The sequence below is a fragment of the Nesoenas mayeri genome (genome assembly GCF_963082525.1).
Source record: "Nesoenas mayeri genome assembly, chromosome: 3".
In the NCBI taxonomy this organism is placed as follows: domain Eukaryota; kingdom Metazoa; phylum Chordata; class Aves; order Columbiformes; family Columbidae; genus Nesoenas; species Nesoenas mayeri.
The window spans coordinates 25,532,469-25,552,968 of NC_137544.1; the positions used below are offsets into that span (position 1 = coordinate 25,532,469).

At 38.7% G+C, this 20,500-nt stretch overlaps 1 protein-coding gene across 1 annotated transcript in view; it reads left to right on the top strand.

Moving 5' to 3' along the window:
• Positions 1-20,500, top strand: part of MLIP (muscular LMNA interacting protein) — a gene marked incomplete at its 5' end in the record, with an annotated part of 108,496 nt that overhangs the window by 44,382 nt on the left and 43,614 nt on the right. Inside the window, 4 exons of the mRNA XM_080343081.1 lie at positions 155-313; positions 2,295-2,663; positions 7,775-9,400; positions 14,880-14,951. Coding sequence (XP_080199207.1) covers positions 155-313; positions 2,295-2,663; positions 7,775-9,400; positions 14,880-14,951 — 2,226 coding nt within the window. The remainder of the gene's footprint in view (positions 1-154; positions 314-2,294; positions 2,664-7,774; positions 9,401-14,879; positions 14,952-20,500) is intronic.

Below are 20,500 nucleotides of genomic sequence, written 5' to 3' on the forward strand. Positions count from 1 at the left end.
CAATGGCCTGTTAAAAAAAAAAAAACAACTATGACCTATATAGTTAATAATTGAATTGTAAGTTATGCAGAAGAAGTAATTAAAGTTATTTAAACTCTGACAAAAATAGTGTTTATTTGGACAAAAAAAGTTGAACTAATTGTGTGTTTTGCAGGTCACTTCTCAAGAATCTGGAACAAAACCATTGACCTTCACATTTGTACCATCCATTGGAAGACTTCCAACTCATTTTGAGGTTCTAGATATCTCCAAGTTCCTTGTGACAGTTCCAGAGGAGCCAAAGGATCTGAGCAATCAAGGAATTCCAAATAAGGTGGATTTTTTTTTTTGGTACTAATTTTCCACTCTTCCAAAAGACACAATAAACTTTGTCCTGAGCATTGCTGAACTGAAGCTCTTTCGCTTGAACTTTCTTGGCTTGTACTTAATTTTAAGTACCAAGCCTATGGGAGATGCAGAATTGTCATGCAGGAGAAGGCTGATATCTGCTCAGCAGCCTGTTTTGCCTTTGGCAGAGTTTATATTGGAAGAAAACCCTTGCCCATCTTGATGTTGTCCTCTGTCAGTCATGCAAGGGCTATGTTCTTGGCAGACCAGGGAAGATTCCTTCCTGATCTTCATGGGAGCAAGGGTGGTATATGAGGAGTGTTATCCTATGGATATCAACCAAGAGCTGGTCACTGGGTCCTGGCTTCAGCAAATGCCAGTGCTGTGGCTTCCAGCAAAGGTGCCAATCCCTTTCATAGCTATGTAGTAATGCATCAAAGTGAAAGCTTGCTTTTTGTTTTTGAAATCTTGTTCCAACATCAGCAGTACAACATTCCTGGTTCTCCTGCCTTTAGCCAGCCCACAGTGCTTGTCATTCCTTTCCTGCCTCACAACGCCAAACAGCCTCTTATCCTATTCCATGCTGCTTGAGAGGAAACTGGAGCCCTCAGGTTAATATTAATACTTGTGATGAATCTACTGTTGTGTAACAGCTCCTTCCCTGGGAGATTGGTGGGGCTGCAGTTCTTGGTGCTAATAAACTTTTCTAAGGAGTTCAGAGTCCTCTGACCTGAACATGTTTCAGCATTTGCGGTGGCCTAAAAAAAGGGGCTGGTCTGGGCAGAGAACAGACATGTTTGACTATTATCCTCAGGGTGTTTAACTTATGAGTTACATTTCCAGCCACTCAGCATTAGTTTTGCTGTAACTAGTGACCTGAGTAAGGCAGAATCAGGCATTCCTGACCTCTGTCTCCATGTTTTTCAATACAGGCAGAGAAAACTTTCCTGGCAGGTGATGCAGTACTGAGGCCTTCACAGCACTGATTACTCCCTTTTCTAAAGTGTCTAGAACCTGAACAATATTTAAAAAAACACAACAACATCAGATAATGAAAATAATGTCTCCAAAGTCATTCTGGTGGTATCCCCCTTTCTGGTTCAATATTTTTTAAAGAACTGAACTCCAGGGACTCATAGAGCTGCCAATGGAAATTTGCCATTATTACATTCCTGAAGTGGTATTAAAAAATTAGCCCAATGTACAGGCTTTCTCTTGCAGTAGACAATAGTTCTATTCTTTTACCTGATTCCAGTTTCAAGAGAAGTGTGATTTACCTTTGCAATTTCAATATTGAATGATTTGGTGAATACTCATGTCGTATGCTGAGCTTGCAATACTCGTGCTCTCATCTGAAGTGGGTTTGAGAAGTTACATACTGGAAGTGGAAATTGCAGAAAATACGAAGAACAATTGTGGTCTGTGCTGAGAAGCTTGAATATACAGTAAAGTTCTCTGACCTCAGATTCTTTGTCTGCTGTCTTCAGAGAATGGTCTGGCTTAAAGGCCTTTGTTTCTTCATTAATATGTATAGGTTTTGTCCCAGATTTGTCTGTCAGACTCCTTTGAGGAGCATTGTCTGCTCCCATGGATCCTGCGGTCGGGATGTCTTCCCATCGCGTCTGGCATAGTCTGGTCTGACAGTTCATTCGGCTTGACTGCACCCTTCTTTTCAGTTCCCGTGCCAGCCTCGGGCTCTGGCCATCCTTGTGCTCAGAGTCCCCTGTTGCTCTGTGAGTCACTGGGGACAGCAGCCCCCACAGTGTCAGCTGGGGGGCTGGAAGCGAGGGTCTCCCTGAGAGCTGGTTTCTGCTGGGTGCTCATGCCGGTGCCCAAACTCTTCATTCACCCTCTGTGCTTTTGGTAGTGCAGTCCCAGCCACTGCTGCAAACCAAAAGTACTTCGCTTTTTGGGGAACACAAATAAAATGCAGCTAATTGAGATATTTTCCCTTGTATCTTTTGCAGTCTAGTGCAGTCTCTCATGAGCTGGCTGTAAACAGCGGGGCCAGACGAGACTGTGTGTCCGCCGTTCATACAGACAGTACCCGAACGATTTTCCAGTCCCCAGGGTGTAACGTGAGTAAAGGAGAAATGCAGGAGAATGACCTTTTCAAAGCTGAGTTTATCCTGATTACGGACTCCGGTGATGAAGATGAAGTAGCTGCTGTCTCGAACAACATCCATCGGCCTTCCAATGGCTACGGTCCCATCAGCGCTCAGCTGCTGGCCACGTCCCATGTGTCGCCAGGCACTGGGGCAGGGAAACCTCCTGGCGATGGGCACGTTTCAGGTGCTGCATCTTCTCTCAGCACTGCTGATCAACAGAAACATCAGGTAACCTGCTCTTTAAGCTCTAGAGCTAACCTTTGCTTTCTCAGGTTTTCAGTACATGGACACTGAGTCAGTTTATAAAGAAGTTTGGCCAATTTATTCTCTAATTAGCATTTTCTGTTGGAGATTCCTGTAATGTTTAGACTCCAAGGAATTGTCTCAACCCTTCTGACTTGATGCGTCTCCCTGCAGCTCTGGTGTATAAATGAGGCAGGTAATGCAGGTCAATTGTCCTACTTTTAAGAGCAGGTCATCATGACAGCAAGTTAATCAGAAGGTGTTAGATTCCTAGCTAGTCTAAATTGGCTAAGGTCATTTAAATCAATGGAGCCTGTGGATCATTTGAATTACTAGCATCAGGCTTCCCAGGCCTTTATTTTTCTCAACACCTATTGCAGCCCTTTATGCTAGAGAAAAAGCTGTAAAAATCTTATTATTGTGATGGTTAATTAGCACTGACTTTGTACAGATGTGAAGAACTAATGAAGTTGAAAGGTCCGTTTTATATTGATCTTTATAGGGCACATTTATTGATTTATTGAAATTTTAAACTGCCAATGGGAGAGTTCAAAAAAAGGTCTTTGAAATGTTTCATTTTCAAAAGGCATTTATCCAATTTACTGCACGAACTGTTAATATCTCTCATTTTGGAAAGAGCACTCATAGTTTTCAAGGATGTATATGCATTGGAAAACTCTACCTTTAGTAAAACAATAACATCCTTCTCACATGGAGTAAATTCAGACATTTCCTTTGACCTCATCAAGGTTTCCATCAGTTGAAAGTGCCTTTCTTCATTGACAGTTTTAAAAAAGGTGATCATGACTACTTCATCTCTTGAAATGAATAGGATTTCCTATCTTGTGTTGAAATACTTGTGCTACTCAGTTTTTAATAAAATTCAGTGTCAATTTTTGTTTGAGGAAATCGTGAATGAGAAATCCAATCTGGTTTGGGGTTTGCAGCATTCTGAAATACTCATTCCTTCCAAGAAACTCGCAGTGAATTTGGAGGGAATACTACCTGAGGAAGGTATAAAGACATAGGGGAAGCAGCTTGTAAAACAATAATCATCCTAGGGAAATACAAACTTACTTCAGCAATGTCCAGTATGCAGTTTCTGCCAGGCTTATTTTGATGCTTTATTTAAAAGCTAATACAAAAATTGGGTGAATTTTTTGTAGCACTATGCAGAAAAATTCATATGGTGTAGCTTTCCTAAGCTTTTGATGACTTGACGAGTAAACAGATTTGCCTGGTAAAGTTACGGAAAATACAGATTGGATAGAACAAGAAATTCAAGCCTAAATTTACTAGCTATTCACTTGAATCTGAAGATAGTATGTATTATGGGTAATGCATATCTCACCATCATTCAGTTTTTCAATACTGAAATATCTAAATATCTCTAGCTGTCTTTAGCTTTTACTGAGTCGCTTTTCACTGTTGCTTTGATTCTTGTCTTTTCTTGGGAATCACTCTCTCTGTCTTACTATCCAATGAAGTATCATCTGTTCAGAAATAAAGGAATATTACAAAATTATTAGATAGATGTATTAGTTATCTGTTGGTAAATTTCCTGTGTACAAAGCATTCTATATAGGAGCTACCTTGTAAATTCTAGGATTATAACAGCAGTATCATGTCCCACTTCAGAGTTATTACATATTACATTATGTTAATTTAAAAGCATAATTAGACTATGGGTTTCCTGCCAGAGATGAGTAAAACAAGAGCCAGCACTGGGGAGTGTTGTACAGAGGGTCGCTCTAACTCAACCAGAAGGCTCCTACAGTTTCATTCATTTCTGACTTTAAATGAAATAAGAAAAAAGAAAAGCATTGATAAAATGGAAGATTCTATTGTTCTTTGAGGCATAAAGATCCTGAGTAATGTTAGAAAATGCTATGCCATATTCAAAGTCAGAAAAACAAACCAATTAAAAAAATCCCAACAGTCATTCTGGTTATATTTGGAACTTTTTGATGATAGTTTACTGTTTACATATTGTGCTGCTGGTTTTTGGTTTTGGTTTGGTTTTTTTATTTTTTTTTATTTTTTAAATTTTTTTTTTAGAGTGAAAGAAAGTCTACTTATGAAAGAGAACGGCAGACTGTTTCCTGCTGTCAGGAGTCCATCCTTGGGGTGAGGGGGGATGTGTCTGTTCTCTTGAATGCCAGGACATTAACTCAGCTTGGAGAAACTTCTTGACTCACTGTGGTGGATCAATAGCCAGAAGGCTTTTTTAGCTAGTCAGAGTCACTTGGCATTCCCCTGTCCAGTGCATGTCATCTGGTTTGGCTTTTCCCAACAAGTCAGTCAAGAGTCCTTACAAACTCCTGCCATTGCCAGGAAGAATTCACCTTCATTGTTGGGAGAAACCAGACTGTTCTGAATGACATCTATATCAATTTGGTCTCAGCTTGCAAGCTGATTTACTGTGCTGTCTCCAGAGATTTTGTCAGATTTTCAACAGTCTCCAGTGCTTCTTTCTGGCTTTTGGGCTTTTAGGTTGCAGGCTGTGGTAGGGAATATTTTTTTTCCTATCTATCTCTCTGGCTTTGTTGACTCCCACCAAGGGCAATCAAGGAGGTATCTGGGAACTGCCCACAACTACTTGAATGGCAGTTGCAAAGATGATAGACCCAAACTCCTCTCTGCAGTGGCAGGTGAGATGCAAACTGAAGTGTGGGTGGTCCTAGCTGGACATCTGGAGAAGCTTCCTCACTGGGAGGTGGTGTAGCACTGACACAGGCTGCCGGGGGGCGGAGGGGCTGCCTCTATGAGGGACTTCAGAGACTTGGTGAGACATGGCTGCAGCTGACCTGACCCACTGGTGAGGGCCCTACTTTGTGTTAGATGCTGCACTAGATGACCTCAAGAAGTCACTTCTAAGTAACTTTTATATTATTACCTGATTCTCTAAATAAGAGAGTAATAACGTATAGATATAGTAACAGAAGACTTGAATAATGGCTCAATTAGCTCAACACGTAAAAGTTCAGTGGTGTTCAAACTGGAAGAAGACTACAAAAAAATGTCTTTATCATATTTGCAGAACCATATTTATCATCTGCTACCATAAACATTTTTCTAGCTGCTTATAACTATTTCTTATTAAGCTTTAACTAATTAAAAGTCATTACACATTTTGCTCTTTCATTACAGACTTTCATATTAGTTCCTAATTTTCTTTTAATCTGTTGGCTTTATAAGGGAAATTTATCTATTCTATTTTGAAATATAAAGTTTCATTTCCCATTTATTTTTGTTGGTAGTTGATCAGCTTCCATAACTCATTATGAAGTTCATGAAACTGCTCCAAATTATCAGATGTGTTACCATGCTGGTTTTTAACTTATTAAATAATTTTCTATTTGGTTACATATTTAATAATAATTTTTCATAATGCTTAAATATTGATAAATTATTCTGAATTTCGATTACTTTTCGTATTCTTAATTAGCAGCTTTTTCAATGAGATTAATAAATTTTAATCCATTAGAATATATGTAACAATGCTATCATGGACATTCATTTTTATATTCTAATAACTGCATTGTATATGTTTACTGGCTTTCCACTCCGAAATGAGACACCTTAACAGACACATAAAATAAGGGGAAGTTATTGTGGTTGTAAAGGTATTCTGATGGTTGGTGTTTATTTCTATAAATCAAGGTATTGCTGTGGCTTTTCTGAAGGTATCTTATACAGTAAGCATCTTCAGTTTACCAGGCCTGCTACTTATTTGGAATCATTTAGCTGGAAGAGCTCACTTGTTTTAATTTAGACAGGATAATAGGGTTCTGCTGTGCATATTTTGCCCATGTTTAGCATTTTAGGTATAGTTTCACCTTTCAAAGCCTGGAAGTCTGGCTCTCCTCTCACAGCTTCTTCCAGCACGTGCACTCACTTGAAAATTATGTGTTTTGTACGTATTTTTGTTTTGTGATGAATCAATACTGTATGATATAATAATAATTCCTCTCTTTTTATGGGGAAGATATTTGTATTAAGAAGAATTCATAAGCTGAATCAAATCCATGTGCAAGTCATGTCTGTAGAAACTGGACATTATAATTGTCTTTTATAGAATTGCATAATCTTTTGAGGGTATCAGACAATAGATGAATAGGTGCTCTTATATTTATATGAAGTTTGTAGGGATTAGAGTCAATTTCCCTGCTTTCAAATTGCTCAGTCAAAAGTTAGGTGATAATTTGTAGCCTTTTGATTTTACAGTTGACTTAGCTCACTATTTCATACTGATATATTTTATTCATATTGCATATACCCCAGTTTTTAATTTCAGCATTACAATATCTTGGAAGATATTGAGAGAATTTCTTTCTTTAGAAGCATAAAACTGTATAAGAGGTTGATCATATACTTGTATGCTCTAATTAGTTTTGACAAATCCTAATTAGAATAGACCAAAGAAAAAAAGCACTCTTGAAAGAGCTCATTACCGTATTATTAGTGTATTGTAAGACTGTGGAGAAAGGGATAAGGACTCTTATATGCCTGCAAACTGTCAAACGCACTGCTCTGTGAATGACAAGAAAAGTTCAAAACAAACTGGATGTCTGATTTAAGCAGTTCTGAGCAAATTTCTTGTTCTGATATCATAGTGCTGCAGAAGGTGTTGTTTACTGAATGAGAAAAAGAGTACTTGACTTGAATCTCATTTACAGAAAGGCTACTTTCCACTGAACTGGTAAAGTGAGATGGGACAATATTGCCATTTTCTCACTTTCCGTTGTGGTTATACAATGCGAATGGCATCACTTGATTCTGGACACCAATGGCACAACTGTCTTGGGTTTTCCATAAAATGAAAAACACAGTAGCCTTGAACCTTGTTTATGTCAACAAAACTGAGGTCTTTATAGAAATAAAGTAACATATAACTTGTCTGCACACAGTCACCTCCCCTGAGAACATCATCCATCAGGCGGTATCCTTGAATTTAAGACAGTCCTGTGCTTTCAGCTCACAGAGCAGTACTAATGGAAACACTATGTGCATGACCACAGGACTGAAATGTGGGGTGCTTAACAGTTCCACATGTTCCACCTGTATTAACATTTCTGTTTTTCTTTTTTCTCCAGTTAATTTCTACTCTTTCCATCTCTGATCATCTTTCCTCTAAACCACCTGCTGTACACTTAATTTCTCCAACTAATCAGAAAATAGCGTGTGGTGCCGTGGTTAACCTGAATCAAGCCTCTTCGCTGGAAGACTCCTGTAACAACTGGCAGTCAGCAACTGGGTTTTCTAAGCAAGAATCATCTCTCTGCTTTCAGTCTGCTTCCTGTAGTTCACCTTCCTCCGTGACTAAAATATCCTCTTCTGCATCAAGCAGTTGTTACTCCGCTCCCCAACTGTATGATAAGCTACGAACACCAAGTCCCTATACCCCTGGCTGTGTTTACAAAACGGGAGACTTCACATCCTCTGTTCCAGCAAAGAGTCCAAGTCTTTCCCCTGATCCTCCACATTCAGCTGAAACACAAGGATCTTCAGCTCAGCCTTTATCTTCCAGTTCCTCCAAAAGATTGAATGCTTTGTCTCCTGTCCCTGTACATATCATAACACATTCATTATCTCCTAGCCCTAAACCTTTGTCTCCACCCTCTCTTTACGGCTCCTCTTCAACCATATGTAGTATAAATGAGCCTTGCACAAAAATGTCATCTAGAGGAAATTTAGCAAAGTCAGATGTCAGATCCCCTCTGCCAACCAGACTGACCCTCTTAACTGCTATTTTGAGATCAGGCTCTTCTCAGCGGAGACCGCTTTCCCCTGCTTCTTGTCCCACGTTTTCTCCTAGCTCGCTTGATTCCTCTACACTTGCAATAGATCAAAAGTCCAAAACAACTCCCCCAACCCCCAAGAAATCTGTTTCAAGCCCCCCTGTAAGGCCAGATTCTCCCAACAGAGAGGAATATTGGCTTTCAAGCTGGGCTCAGCAGCTGCCTTTACCCACCAAGCCTCAGCTCACTCCTAGGGCAAGGTCCCTTTCTCCTAAAAAGCACCTTCCAGTTGGGACACTTTCTCCAGAATACCGAAGTCCTCTGACATCCCCCATCTCCTCCCATAGAAAATCAGTTGCTTCTCCAGGTTTGCAGCCTACTCTGCCTCCTCCTTGTGCCCCAGCACCCTCCTCCCTTGCACACCCTACCTCTCCGTCTCCAAGAGGGCTGCGGGATGCTGCCTCCAGGTCCCGGGCACCTCAGAAGTCTCAGAGAGTACACACTTACTCACCCATCTTTACCTGCCGGTCATATCCTTTGCTTTCTTCTACCAGTCTTAGTGGCATAGTCTCACCCACCCTAGAAAAATGTCCACCTCCTTCCCCAAGTCTTTTGCATTCAGCTTCTAGATCTAAATCAGATTCATCAGAAACATCTGTTAAGGACATGAGTACCCCTTCTCCTACCCCTTCAAGTGTTTTAAAGCAGTGGTCTCTCTCACGGCCTCATTCTACTCCACCAGTTCCACAAACTGGTAATATTAATTCCCAGTCACTGCAGCTTAATTCTTCATTGGTGCATACAAATTATAGGTCTAATTCCTCCTCTCCAAGACCTGAGCAATCTGCCACCTCACTGGTGTTAAAGTGCAGATCTCCTGTCTCAGACAACTCACCAGGCACACTGCCATCAAGACCCAGAGAGCTGACTTCACCACAGTCTTTTTCCCTGCCTTCTGACCGTGAAAACATCAAACCCAAGGTACTCCTGGTGCATGCTTATTTTCTAATAGTTCTTTGTCCATGTAGGAAAAACCACATCTGTGTTGCACAATGCTAGTAAAATAAATGAGCTGTGGAAAAATTGTTTAAAAAGGAACTGGTTTTGTATTGATAGTGAGGATAGCAAAGACTAAATCCTACCATATAAAATTGCTAGCAATGACTTCTATATTGTGGAGAAGATGCTGTAGGAATCCTTTAGCATAAAAATAAAATACTGTGTTCATGAGTTGGAGGAGATACTACTAAGTGTGTGTTTGTGGACATAGGCTCTGATATAAATTTGGTGCACTTATTTTTGAAGCTCACCTAAAACACTGCTGTGTCAAAAATAAACCATAAAACATGTTCTATACACCCCATGCTAATGTAAATTCATATCTATTCCTACTGAAAGTAACAGAAGTATGGTGATCTTAGGTGTGGGGCTGAGCAAGAAACAGCTTAATCTGATTGATGTGAACTGGCTGTTCCAGTGACAACTGATTCCCAAGCACCCCGTCTCACCTGCCCCGCCCTGCTCCCTAGGAGGCTGTACCCACCCCAGCTGCTCCGTCCTGCTCCAGAACCAGCCCAGAGGCTCAGCCTGAGCAGGGGCTTTGGGGCCAAGAGCCAGATGGACAATAAGGATAGTCTTCTGCTTCTTCCATTTCTTTGGTAATTCTCTCATCTTCTTGTGCTAGGCAAAGGGCAAGGGTAAAACAAAACAAAGAAATAAAACAACAACAATAACCAAAACAAAAAAACCAAGCAAGCTTCCCACAGCATGAGCTACTGCAAATATGAAAGTCACGCTCGATACATCAGCCACACTCCTGCTGTTTGTCATCCGCCCAAAGGCAGGGGAGTTCCAGTAATGTGAGAATAAGCAATGGCAGTGATTGCTGCAGGAGGGCTTGGGAACCAGTCACACTTTATACCTTAATCTCAAGAATGGGTAAAAGAAGGAAAGGAAACCTGATCAAAAAACATGCAGCAAGCAGGTGAAAACAAAAGGAACTGCTATTTAAAAAGGAAGAGGTAGTGGCAGAAGACATCAGAGCTGCAGAGCAATTTCCAGGATTTTTGTCTTATAGCTGCACTCTTTGTTTCCTATCTGCCTTCTCTTGCTGGTATCTGAGCTTTGCCCATCACAGAAAAGCTGTCGTAGTTTATTGATTTGTTTGTTCACAGCACAAAATTACAGCCTGGTCTGCCGGATCAAGTTGTGTCAGATGCATTCCTAATAGCTTGGCCATGGCAATGGTGAATTGAACTGCTTGGAAAATGTTAATTGAAAATGAGAGGTTTAAATCAGCACAAAGTAACAATTGTCATGAATGGTTCTTTTAAAAACCAAACAGCCCAAGAGGAATCATTGTGCCAAGCACAGCTACACAGTGTTGTTACACCCTGTCAGTATTACTTAATGAAACAAAAAGCTAAACGAAATTGTAGAAATTCCAAGAAAAAACTTCCAAGACAGACCTAGAAGGCATGACTGAGCCTGCAGATTGCAAAGCAGTTGCAGTTTCTGATAGTCAGTGCAATGAGCACTGTGAGAGTCTCTGACAGTAAGGAAATTCTCTGCTTGTGACACAAAGCTATTGCCTGGGTTTATGTCTGCAGAGGTTATTGCACTCCTTCTGTCTTCCCTACTGTCACTTTTTCTGCTAATTCTGATTTATCATGTGATAAGGTGTCACTTTTGAAACTGCCCCATCACCTCATTGAAACTGGGAGAGTGTCCATTAGTTTAACAGACTTGGATTGTTAGTCTGGTGCAACTTTTAATCATACAGACAAAGCCGGCTCCGCTGGGGATGTGGAAGACCTGAAATCTCTCAATCACATGCAGCTGGGTGTTCAGTGCAGGAAAGGTCTCTTGTAGTTTTAAAATGTGAAGCTGAGGCTTCATTTACAGTTAACAGTAGTGTGCTTTTAATATTCCCCTTTCCTCCTGCTCTGATTTATTTCCGTGCCTAGTTTATAGCATAGCTCAACAAACTTCGCTGATCTGTTAAGGATGCTCTCTGATAGCACTTCAGCCTCAAATCTCAAGATATTTCCAGAGAAAAAAGGAAAACATTGAGGAGAGAAATCAGCATCCTAAGCAGTATTTAGGTCTCTTTAATACCAATCCACTCAACTTCAGAACTGGACAAAAAGCAGGTTGCTCCATCTGATGGCTGTAGATGCATGGTAAAATTTTTGCATGGATGAATTTGCTACATGAATATCAAGGGAAAAGTGCCTGACTTTGGCACATGTAATTTTGCAACCTTAATGTTGCTTGAAGCAATGTTAAGACACGGATTAAACCTATTAAACCAGACTTTTGACATTAGATGTACTTCTCAATATTCACATCAAACTGTTTCATCAGCATGATACCAAAGCAATTATGCAACAAGGCTTCTTTAATAGGCAGCTTTTAGATATCTATGTCTATGCATGCACCAATTCATGCAAATTAAAGAATAACTTATGAACTTATCTAACTGTTTGCATTTGTATTATTAATTGCATATACTTTCCCATGCTTTATACATTTACCCTTATGTTGCCAAAGATTTAAAAATATGGCTGTTTTGCAAAGTGAATATAAACATAAATCCACAGATTAGTGTGAATTGTGAACCGTGGATGACTTCAGGAAATAAAAAAAATCCTCTTTTATCCACTTTAATAATGTCATATTAGACCTAATATAGCAAAATGAACAGGAGGATGGAGACAGATAAAATTGCTGATTCTGCACGAACAGATTAGAATATAAACTTCTGGTTGTTTGAAAACTCTTTGCAGTGGTTTCATGGGGTGTTATTTCTACATAATCTTTGATTTTTCCTATTTTAATACATGTGGATCTACCCAAAACAGCTGGGGAACAAACTAACTGTAGGAACATGGAGCTGTGCACAGCTGCAAAACCTAACACAAAGCAGGAAAGATTACTCACCAGGAGCTCTGCACTACCATGGGTAGTTGCTGACTTGAAGCCTTTATAGGTATGTGTCTAGCACACTTTGCAAGGCCCTGTGAGTCCCCTAAGCGATTATTTGAGCAAGAAAAGTAGGAAATTTTCCCTAAAACTCCCCAGGCTGATATTTGCCCAAGCTTTGATACTAGAGTTAGTTTGTTTCTGGCTGGACCATGATGTAGGCCAGCAGACCTGACCGTCCGTGGCTGTTTGTTTAAAAATATTGCTAGATTCCTATAAACCAGATTATTAAATGTATTTAGGCATTAACGAATGCATTTAACTAATGGGAACTGACATGTCAAGAAACATATTCATACAGATGAGAAAATGAACTAAAGACTTTACATCCATCTCAGACACTGTGACAATAGAACATTGCTCACTCCTACAGTAACTAGAAGTAATAAACCACATTAAAGCAGTATAGAAACCTTTACATTTTTAACAGTCTATTTAGTTCATATAAGACTATAAAATAGTCAGTGTTTTTATCATATATGATGCACATCTCATCATACGTAAAAGCCTGTGGGCTAGTGAAGACCTTGTATTTCATGTACATGTTCAATACTATAATTTTATTGATTAAATATCAATTATAAAAAAAAAAAACAACAAACAACACAACAAAAAAACAAAGCAACAAAACAAGGATAAATTCTGTGGATATCCCAATGTTAATATGTGAAATATTGATCTTCCATTTTACTTCTGTATATAGTATTTTATGTCTTATCCACATATAGATTTTGTATATACAGAAATATATATGACACACAGATATATAGTGGAGTGTTGCTGTCTTAAGTGTTCAAAGTGCAGGATTCAACTCACATGACTTTTGAAATTTGAAAGTTAGATATCCAAGGATAACTTAGGCCATTCTATTATAGTTAATGGAGATAATATGATGTATTTACAGGATTATTTTATTTTATTGTTCTAGATGCCAATTTGGGGATGAGATGAATTATCCTGTAGAAATGCCAATAAGTATAAATGGCATTAGTTTTGAAGCACCTAAATGGAGACATCTAAGTTAGAATCACCCATCTCATATAAATTACTAACAACACCCCCCAAAAAAAAAATAAACGGGGGCAGTTCTAGCATTTGCGTTCACCTGCTTTCTTTGTCAGATTGTTCATTCAATATGATTGTTGTGATTTTTGTCTTCTTGAATGTCTGTCATCTCTAAATTCTAAAAAATAAATAGGACTAAAGTCAAAAGCAAATGTAATACGTATAGAAAGGAATAAAAGTTAGTGTCCTACAATATTTCAAGAGAGGTGCAAGAATACTATAAACATCTCTTATCTGAATTTAAATTTTGTCCCCTCTGCTGCCATTGAGGCTTTTATTAGATTTAAAGCAAAGAACAACCCAAAGTACAGTATGCTGCTCAGCCTCTTATCTCAGTCACCAGTATTCACTGTTACAGACAATAGTACATTAAAAAACCTGAAGTGATTAACACATAACTATTTCTGAGTGACTATCACAAAAATATCCAATAAAAACCTTAAAACCCTAGTATTGTATGAATTTATGATTTTTAATCAGAATGTTGCTGATAAGGGATCTGTGTAGTAAACCGTCATTTAATTGTCAAAACGGAAAATATTCCAGAAGTCATGTGATTAAGAGTCCTAGCTCTTGAACTCACATAAGTACAGAGGAATCTCATCAGTAATTCAAAAATTACTGAATTCAACTTCCATAATTGCAAAGAAAATGTAGAAAGTATGGTTTCTAAAGTCTTAAAAATAGCTGGGCAAGCTAGTACCATTTAAGATATAAATTGTTTAAAAATAATAATTTTAAAGACTAATCTTAGAATTTTTGTGGTTTTTAATGGTTTAGATTGTCAATTCTGTATGCTTGGTTAGAATGTGAAAGTTCCTACACTCGTTTTGAAATATTTGTTTGGGTGGTAGAGTTACTTATTCAGGAGATGAAAAATTGTGGCATGACTTAAATGATCTTACACTTACACAAGTAATTCAGCATTTAAGGATTCTAACCAGTCTCATTAAAGCCAGTCACAGAAATCCTTCTGACTTCGTGGTCCAGGGTCACACCACACAGCAGAAGTTGTTGAGGTGCATGTACTGGCAGAAGTAGCTGTGCATTATCATATCAAATCACAACCTAACTTGGAAAAAAACTCGCAACTTCTGACATTCATTTAAGGATAGTAGTCATCAGAAAGTGGTCAAAAACACTTCAGAAGTTGTAAGTTGGTATAGGTAATTCACTTCATCCTACTTCATTCCTAAAAGCAAAAGATGTAGATTGCAGTCCTTTAAAATCTTAACAGGAAAAGATTAAGAAATAGCTTTCCTAGCCAGTATGTAAGCATTGTATTGTTGCAACGTGTCTGCAAGACAATTGGAATCATCTTTCATTCTGTCGTACCTTTCCCCTCTCTTCCCCCTCTCTCCTTCCTCTTCTACCCTGTTTACTTTTCCTGCTTTCTGGTTTACCCTTTTAGCAGTACAAGATCAAGACAAGCTACAAGGCATTTGCAGCAATCCCTACAAACACATTACTTATGGAACAGAAGGTTAGTGTTTGCTCAAAGATGTGGGAATTGCATTATGTATTTGAGACCATTCAACTTTACGTACATATTCTAACATTTCTGTGGGGCATATCGCAGAATGCAAACTCTGGGAACTAACTGCTCAGGATTATAAATACAACCATTTTTCAGGGTCAACTACTTTCTACTGAAGATCAAAACTTTTGCTAATCTGAATTTCTACACACACACACCAAAAACAAAACCAAAAACCAAACTGTAAAAAAAAGAGAAAATGAGTCCTTAAAAGTTCTAAAGGAATTGCCATTTATGGCAACATCTCAAAGTCTGTTTTGTTATTGGAAAGTTTCTGAAGCACTGCTATTCTGGGACCTACCAATCAGTAGGTCTTGGTCAGTTAGTTATTATTCAAAGGTTATGCTTATACTAGTTAATTTAACATCCCAAGATATGCCAATTTGACCAGTTGTATTGTTAAACTGTGGGAATGGTTCTGGACATTGCTCTGGCCTCTGTTAACTATCATTCTCCCAAACAACTTCCCTAAGCACTTCAACAATCAATCAGCATGGGCCAAGGGTCTGTTCCCAGTAGGTAGTTTGGACTAACAATCCTTTTCTGTAGGTCACGATGACAGATCCAAAGAACAGGCTGAGAGAGTTTGGGTTGTTCAGCCTGGAGAAGAGAAGGTTACAGTGACTCCTCATAGCAGCCTTTCACTACCTAACTGGGCCTAAAAGAATTCTGGAGAGGGACTGTTTACAAGGGCATGTAATGATAGGAAAAGTGGTAATGGCTTTAAACGGAAAGAGGGTACATTTAGATTAGACACAAGGAAGAAATTCTTCCCCATGAGGGTGCTGAGGCTGCCCAGAGAAGCTGTGGATGCCCCATCCCTGGAAGTCTTCAAGGTCAGGTTGGATGGGGCTTTGAGCACCCTAGATAAGTGGAAGGTGTCCCTGACCATGGCAGGGGGGTTGGAACTAGGTGATCTTCAAGATTCCTTCCAAACCAAACCATCCTCTGATTCTATGAATGGTCTTTGTTGACTTTATTTACTACCAAAGACAGCCACCAAATTCAGATATATCTAGATAATGCATCTTTGAAAGTCAATTGAAAATATGGATTTTGCATAAAGGGTTCAAAATACCCACCGCTGTCCATTTTTATTTTTTTTTTTTCCCAAATTGGTTTTAGACAAAAGAATAGCCAACTAAGTTTAACAAAACTTTCCTACAATGAGTAATGAGCTAAGTGTCTTACATGTTTAAAGCCATGCTTAATCACTCTGACATCCATTTTATAGCTTTATCAGAAAAATCTTTCTGTGGACCCAGTTCAGGAACTTAGCCTCAGATTAATTTCTGTAAGATTAAGCATTTCTAACCGCTCATTTAAATATGTATTCACATACACAGCTCAGTTGATTTCATTACGAGTTTGAAGAGCCTGAAGACGGTGGAGAGAGTATAAGAATTTTGAAGATAATTTTCCCCTCAAAACATTACTGATTGTGATCTAGTAGTTGCCAGTTAACTGTTATAAATAAGATTTTTTTTTTTTCAAAAAAGGGACATTCTTTTCTTTCCCAATGTTCTTTTAAACTTGGATAATTTTTAAATTAGTGATGTAAAACCTGATCCTCCTCTTCCTTAAATTTTAAATGCACTAACAAAGGCTAAGTGTGCAATAGCATGCAGTGTGATTCAACAGAAATGACTCTGTAGAAGAAAACAGCGGATGCAGGGGATACTACACCTCCATGGAATGTATTCTGAGAGAGTTTTTTTTGGTCAGAGTGTCTATTAGTGGCTGGAAACATTTGGTGAACTCCTGAAGTGCTACTTCAGGTCTAACAATCTAAAAATCATCCAGTTTGTGCTCTCTAAGACTGCACTACTCTGCAAACCAAGCTAGGAAGGTGACTTTGGGCAGGGTATTAATTTTGAAAGTGCACTCCTGATGTGAACTAGTGGGTTAATGTCAGCCATCTGACCACACGTTTTCAGAAGAAAGGGGAGTCCTTTTGATGGTCTCACTGCTGTCCCTTCGGACACTAACTCGCAAGCCATGTGCTACTTGTCTCCAATACATAAAACTGAACCATATAATCTAATGTCAGTATTTGTAGAGAAAGTATCTCAAAAGATAGGGAATTTTACTGAAAATGCTGGCCTTGGTGTATTCTTCAGTAGTGCAGGCAGCCATGTAAAACTAATAAGAAACCAATTTTATGTTACAGGATCTGCCTTCAGGAGAGGCTTTTGACTAATTTACTTTGAAAACTCTATGTTTCAGTATGGCCTGACTACACGCTTTCTCTCAGCTTGGGATTTATGGACAATAAATTGATCCATATTGATCCATAACAGCAGCTAGAGATAGTGCTCATAAGCAAGTCCTGTTTTGTTAGGTGATGTGCATTTAGAGTCTGTATCTTAAAGAAGCATGAAGGAGTCACATGGTAAACTCAGGTCCCATTGTACCAATCCCTAATATCCAGGTATTCCCCTGAAAATATGGGGGAGGGAACCGGGAAGGAACTCATGACACATTGTACCTTAATGACAGTAATTGTGTTGCTGTTTTATGGAATGCATCTTATGCAATGGATTAAAAAGACATTAAGGACAATAAGATTTAAGTACATGCATGATATTTTATTGAGATTGAGATAATGATTATGTGGAGAAGAAGTTTTCAAGCATCTTTTTTTAACAAGGAAGGAAGGCAGGTAATATTTACAAGGCACAGATAGTACTGGGCTGTATGTATGATTAGGAAAGCATTGTCTGCCTAAAGTACTAAAAAGTGTTTTGCTATGTGATTGAACTAGAAAAGTACATTCTCAGAAGTCAGCTTTTTCCACTGTGAGAGTAATTATATTACTTAATTTGAGTGGTCATGAGAAATAAGATTAGTCAGAACTGTGATGTGGGCGATCCTAGTGACAATTCACATGCAGTATTAATTAGATCCCATGAGAGAAAACTGGCTTGGATGTGTCATGTAACGTAGAATGTTTTGTTTGCCTCTTAATTGTCTCCTTGCGTCTAACTTTCTCAAGTAATTTTTTTTCTTTTAGATGACTGTAGATGCTTTAATATCAGGTACTACTTTTCAGCTTCTCCTTATGAAACCACTAAGCTATCATCATCTTAATGTTTTTTCTAGAACATGTTCTTATCCTCCAACACGCTTTCTCAAAGTGAGTTGTTCAAATCTGTGCTCATTAGGAGAGAATAAAAGGCTTATTGAGTATATGTATGTATACTTTGACAACCCCGGAAGTGGCTTAATCTCATCAATCTCATAACTGGCATGCTTTCCATCTGTTTGAGTTTGTATGAACCTGATGTTCCTTGCATTGCCTGTGCTCTATTCAGAAAAAAACAAGACAAGATATCTCTCAGATGATTGGGCTGTAAATTCCTTCACAACCAGAAAAGCAAAATCTTGTTTTTAAGGGACTTGTTCTCAGCATGATCAGGCTCTGTCAGGGAGCAGCAAGAGTGGGCTGCTCCCAGGGATGGTGAACCAAAAGCTGGGGTGACAGCAAGGCTGGCAGACAATGTCCTCACCAGCAAGGGTACAACTCCACAGTTCCTAAGTAAGGAGAGCAGAGATGGTGATAATGAGATGATGGTAACTATGGTCAGTCAGCAGTCTCATCACAGCCACATAGATTCATAGCGATGAGGTAGGTCCACAGACTGTGATAATGAGCTCTGCTCAGCAGATGATAGGATCTACCAGCTAGAAGAGGAAGCTGGACAAGTTTAATGTAGGCATAAGGCAAAAGTTTAACAGAAAGGATTAATTAACCATTAGAATAAATTTCCAGAGACTAAAATGGGCTCTTTATCATAGAAATTGAAAAATAGAGACAGGACTCTTTTCTGGCACTTCATACAGTAATTCCAGGCAGTTCTGTGGTTTAAAGAAAAGGTCACACTAGGTGCTCACTGTGGTTCCTTCTGGCCTTATTAACGTTGAATCAGTGAGTCATCCTTCTACTGACATTCACTCTTTTATTGCTTCTCCAGTTACTTATAAGTGATTACAGTCTATTTCAAAATTCCATTCCTAATCAGGTAGTATTTAAAAAGTAATGCATCTATTATTTAGAGATTTTATTTATCAAATATCTGTAAAAATCTATTTCACTCAAAACAGATAGTGATGAAGAGTTTATTTCAGGGGGCTACAGAAAAATTCTTCTCTTTAAGTAGGCAGTCTCTTAAACAAGATCCTACTTCATCTTCAGAATTATATCAAATTTGAGATGTAACATCTTGGAATTGCAAACCAAAATTGTATTATCTGAACAAATCAGTGAACCTTGGTCTACAGAGAGGACTATGCAGAGGAACTTAGGTTTGCTGTATTTGTCCAGATGCACATCCCCTCTGCATGCTGACTGGCATGACCGTCCCTTATCTGGGCATCATTTTGATGGAAAAGAAACCTGGGCATAGAGACTTGGGGTGAGGAGAAGGGAGAAGATGGTGCTGCAAATATTCTGCTCAGACTTTCCCCAATTTGGACTGTGGTGAAACCAGGATGATGGGATGTGCCACGAAGTACACCTGATTCAGAGTTGAGGCTTATCCCACACCAAGTCTTCAGAAAGCACTAGGCAATGTTGCGAATGAAAGCACTGTTGACTTATCTAGCTTGTATTTATCAACTAATTACAAACACAAAACTATAATTTCAATTTTAAATAAATGTTGGAAAAAAATCTCCTGTCTTAAAGAATAAATATTTTAGGTTATGGATTTTGTCTCTATATGACTGTTTTTCATGTTTTCTCTTGTCAAAGTGCTGTTTGACTAATTTCAGGAGAGTCTAAAACAGTCTTTCCAGATGATGTTGCACTTCTAGAAAAAGTTCAAAGACCTAGTAATTGCATCTCATCATCACCTACTCAGTGGACTTCCAGCAGTGTAGTATTCTCCACATACAAAAAGAAAATGAGAGTGGTTTGACTCTTTTTTTTTTTTTTTTTTTCTTTTTTCATGAAGAGAAAGAGATGCGGCTGAGTAAATTGGACAGTGATCTACTACATTGGAGACCCAGTTTTAATTTCTTGCCTTGAGGGAGCTCTTATCTATTGTGTTTTTAAAATCTTTTGGTTTTGATCATGGCAAACACAGTTTGAAGTCCCTCACTGAAATCACACAGAGGGAACCTGAAAGATGATTTTCCCCAGTCTCAGATGGCAGACCTGACTGTTGGACAATTGGCTATTATCAAGCATATTAGGAGCATTTCTGACAACACTTTGTAGTGAATATTTTCATTTAAAACCACATATTTTTCCCCAAGTTCTTCTGATGTGCACCTACTGAGTGAATTTCTTGCACCAAGACTACGTGTTTGTGTCAAAATACTTCTCAAGTCTAGAGATCAATACCTTGTGGTAAGAAAGAAAGGAAATCATCTGTGCAGTCACAGAGTGATAAAGGACCTAGTTCATCTGTAATAATAACCAAGCATGCCAATGTAGGAGCAGGATACAAGCTCCCTCCTTCTTTCAAAGGCCTTGCAGTTTTTAATATTAA